The sequence below is a fragment of the Salmo trutta genome, chromosome 29 (assembly GCF_901001165.1).
Source record: "Salmo trutta chromosome 29, fSalTru1.1, whole genome shotgun sequence".
Lineage (NCBI taxonomy): Eukaryota > Metazoa > Chordata > Actinopteri > Salmoniformes > Salmonidae > Salmo > Salmo trutta.
The window spans coordinates 29,106,334-29,110,644 of record NC_042985.1 but is presented as its reverse complement, the minus strand read 5'-3'; the positions used below and the strand labels follow the sequence as shown (position 1 = coordinate 29,110,644).

At 39.2% G+C, this 4,311-nt stretch overlaps 1 protein-coding gene across 1 annotated transcript; it reads left to right on the top strand.

The window, feature by feature from the left end:
- Window positions 1-212: 212 nt before the first annotated feature.
- On the top strand, window positions 213-3,598 carry LOC115167324 (UDP-glucuronosyltransferase 2A1-like). The gene is made up of 2 exons (XM_029721651.1): window positions 213-275; window positions 1,673-3,598. Exon 2 carries the CDS (start codon window positions 1,677-1,679, stop codon window positions 3,273-3,275), a length of 1,599 nt encoding a protein of 532 aa, XP_029577511.1. The 5' UTR covers window positions 213-275; window positions 1,673-1,676; the 3' UTR covers window positions 3,276-3,598.
- Window positions 3,599-4,311: the final 713 nt, after the last annotated feature.

Sequence of the window (4,311 nt, the reverse complement as noted above, 5' to 3'; positions counted from 1 at the left end):
AGGACAGACACATATCAAGAACAGAACTAAGCCAACCTCGGCGTGAGCTATGGTATGAATGGTATGAACTTTGAGCTTATTCACTACAGAAGTGATACTTCCTAGCCGTTGAGTTAGACGCTGCTAACGTGGGCTAGGTAAGGACGGACGACGGATCCAGTCTAACAACCAGACCACGTACCCAATTTACCACCATTGACATTCTTCCACTACAGGGAGATCTGTTGGCCAACCCGGCCAGCATCTACGACCAATCTACCGAAGCGCAGCTCAGAGTAAATATTTATTGCATTTTCCTTTTCCAAATGGGCGGTAATTTAGAATGCATAAGATAATGTATTTACGATAGCATAGCTGCTGTTTCTTTGTTCCTAAATCTTCCCGTTCTTTCATTCAAGCCCAACCCCCCTTTCCTTTGTGTAACCAGCCATGATACAGGCTCCGTTCACCAGGACGTTTTCTGTATGACATCATTGTATTCTGTGTATTTGTAATTCTGTGTGATTAGTTAGGTATTTAGAAAATAAGTAATTAAACCCAATTTTGTATTGCTGATTCAACTTGTTAGCCAGGGTTCGTGAAGATAACCAAGAATTTACAACTTTCATGATGAGACTGAAAATAAGATAAGGGTTAATATTGACTGCTATCGATGTAAAATATTACTAAGTATTTTAAGAGTTTATTCGGAAGATAACAGCTCTATAAACGTTCTTCTGTGGTGCCCCGACTTTCTAGTTAATTACATTTACATGATTAGCTTAATCAGGTAATATTAATTACAGAGAAATAATTTTATAAGTTAGCATGTCATATCACTTAATCCGGCATAGCCAAAGACACGACACCCCCCTTTACTCCGCTCACTGGTCACCATAGCAGCACCCACCTGTAGTACGCGCTCCAGCAGGTATATCTCTCTGGTCACCCCTAAAGCCAACTCCTCCTTTGGTCGTCTCTCCTTCCAGTTCTCTGCTGCCAATGACTGGAATGAACTACAAAAATCTCTGAAACTGGAAACACTTATCTCCCTCACTAGCTTTAAGCACCAGCTGTCAGAGCAGCTTGCAGATCACTGCACCTGTACATAGCCCATCTATAATTTAGCCCAAACTACTACCTCTTCCCCTACTGTATTTATTTATTTTATTTATTTTGCTCCTTTGCACCATATTATTTATATTTTAACTTTGAACTTTCTTCAAACTACAAAGCTACCATTCCAGTGTTTTTCTTGCTATACTTTATTTACTTTGCCACCATGGCATTTTTTGCCTTTACCTCCCTTATCTCACATCATTTGCTCACATTGTATATAGTCTTATTTTTTTCTACTGCATCATTGATTGTATGTTGTTTACTCCATGTGTAACTCTGTGTTGTTGTATGTTGTCGAACTGCTTTGCTTTATCTTGGCCAGGTCGCAATTGTAAATGAGAACTTGTTCTCAACTTGCCTACCTGGTTAAATAAAGGTGAAAATAAAAAAATAAATAAAAAATGTATAGGTCGCGTATGGATATTTAGCAGATATTATCGTAGGTGTAGTGAAATGCTTGTACATAAATGAGAATATATATATATAGTCGGCTAACTGACTATATGTCAAAATCCATTCAATGTGTCATACAAACTGAAAATAATTTCCTATCTCTGTTTGTTTTATATTTCAGATAAATGATGACATACATTGGAAGCATGACTTTATGCCTTTTGTTATTTCTGTTGATTATGTGTGGTTCAGTTTGCCATGGTGGGAAGTTGCTGGTTTTTCCCGGGGAGGGAAGTCACTGGGTAAACATGGACATTCTGATCAAGGCTCTTCACTCTCAGGGACACACCATCACAGTGGTACGAACGACAAAATCTTGGTACATCAAAGATGAATCGTCCTACTACAGTTCTATTACAATAACTGTCACTGATGCTATGGATGAGGAATTTGTAAAACCAATTATAAAGAATGTAATTGATATACAGAGAGGAACGAGCTCTGTAATAAACATTATACATTCGCAAATCAAGATGTTCTCTGCCTTGTCTCAGGTTCATAAATATGCTTGTGACTTGGCAACTGCTGTATTGAAAGACAAGGATTTAATAAAGACCCTAAAGGAGAACCAATATGACCTGGTGCTTACTGACCCAGCATGGGGAACCGGTATTTTGGTGGCTCACTATCTTCAGCTACCTCTAGTCTACAATGTACAGTGGGCAATCAGTGGAGAGGGACATTTAACTATTGCACCATCACCAATGTCATACATTCCAATGACTTTATCAGGGCACTCAGACAAAATGACTTTCACAGAGAGAGTAAAGAATATGCTTTTATATTTGCTATTTACTGTTCGGGACAGGTTGACTCTCCGGCCACATTACCAGGCTGTTTGTGATGAGTTTTTCCAACCAGGTGTGGACTTCTATGAGTTATTACAAGGGGCTGATCTGTGGCTCATGAGAGTTGACTTTGTGTTTGAATTTCCTCGTCCCACCATGCCTAATGTTATCTATATGGGAGGGTTCCAATGTAATCCTGCCAAGCCTCTTCCCCAAGAACTGGAGGAGTTTTTTCATAGTTCTGGGGAGCATGGAGTCATTATCATGTCTTTGGGGACTTTCGTTACTGAATTTCCACATGATTTAGCTGATGTGATTGCTGCTGCTTTTGCACAACTGCCTCAGAAGGTCATCTGGAGACACAAAGGAGACAGACCAGCTACTCTGGGCAACAACACCTTACTAGTTGACTGGATGCCTCAGAATGATCTGTTAGGACACCCTAAGACAAGGCTGTTTGTAGCTCATGGAGGAACAAATGGGGTTCAAGAGGCTATTTACCATGGAATTCCTGTTGTGGGTCTACCTCTGTTTTTTGATCAATATGACAACCTCCTTCGTCTGAAAGAGAGAGGAGGAGCAAAGCTTCTATCTATGGCAACTGTAGACAAGAACAATAACTTCCTAGAGGCCTTACAGGAAGTTCTGGATGAGCCGTCCTACAGGATGAACATGCAGAGACTCTCCAGGCTACACAGGGACGTGCCAATGGAGCCCCTGGACACTGCCCTCTTCTGGATTGAGTTTGTCATGAGACACAAAGGTGCTGCTCACCTGCGTACAGAGTCCAACAAAATGCCCTGGTACTCCTACCACTCTGTAGATGTTGTCCTGATATTGTTGGGTGTTGTGTCAGTGCTTATTCTTCTTCCTGTTGCAATAGTCAGATATTTATGCTTTAGAAAATGCTTGAAAAGAAAGATGAAAAGTGAATGAGCAGATCCAATTCTCCACAGTCTGGTGCACACAAATAATAGGATATGTATGAATTAAAGCTGTAATATGTAACTTTTAGGGCGACCTAACAAAACTCCTATAGACATGCGAGTTATGGATCTGTCATTCTCATTGAAAGCAAGTCTAAGACGCCGTAGATCTGTTCTATGTGTGCTATCTCTATGCTTCCCATGTTTAAGTTTCTTTTTGCGTCTTTTACTTTCGGTTTTGTACACCAGCTTCAAACAGCAGAAAATACAATATTTTTGGTTATGGAAAATATATTTCACAGTGGTTTAGATGATACAATTATTCTCTACACTACACTTGCTTGTTTTGCCACAGACTGAAATTAGGCAAACTATTACAATTTTAGCAACTAGGAAATGGCAGAGCGATTTCTGCATAGTGCATCTTTCAATCATGAATATGTATAATGTTGAATTGATGCCAACATAATAAAATGCTTATGTATAATTTAGTGTGGAATATATTTGTTGTCAAGTATTTCCAGATGGTTGTGCATTTTGTGATTCCATCCTACACTGCAAATATTTACTGTAAGTGTTACATTCACAGTGTTAAAGTTTTTTTACTCTGTGTAGTATAAAAAAAATCTAAACCTCATCCATCATTATCATATTTCCCATCATCCTCTACTGCAGGTTGATGTTTAGAATTGTTTGTTTCAATATTTGTGTTTATGCATGTACATTGATTGATTGATCATATGCTACAGAAAGATACATACTTTGCCAACCAGCATAATGTAATTTGCAGGCCTGATGTGGCTTGCGAGCCAAGAATTTCAGACCACAGTGTTAGGGAGAAACTAGGCCATCAAAGAAAGGCCATATGATGTATGTAATGTATTGTCATAAAGGGTTTAATCTTAATTAAACTATTACACTTAGGCACTCACTTCGTGAAGGCTACAAGACTGGAAGTGAACGAACGAATGCAACAAACTCTGTCACTAACAAACACAGTCATGGGTGGTAACTCGATCATTCCCTCAAAAGGCACACCGGTAAAT

Excerpts from the sequence above, each read along its gene's own strand:
- LOC115167324 (XM_029721651.1), top strand. The coding sequence starts at position 1,677 with ATGATGACATACATTGGAAGCATGACTTTATGCCTTTTGTTATTTCTG.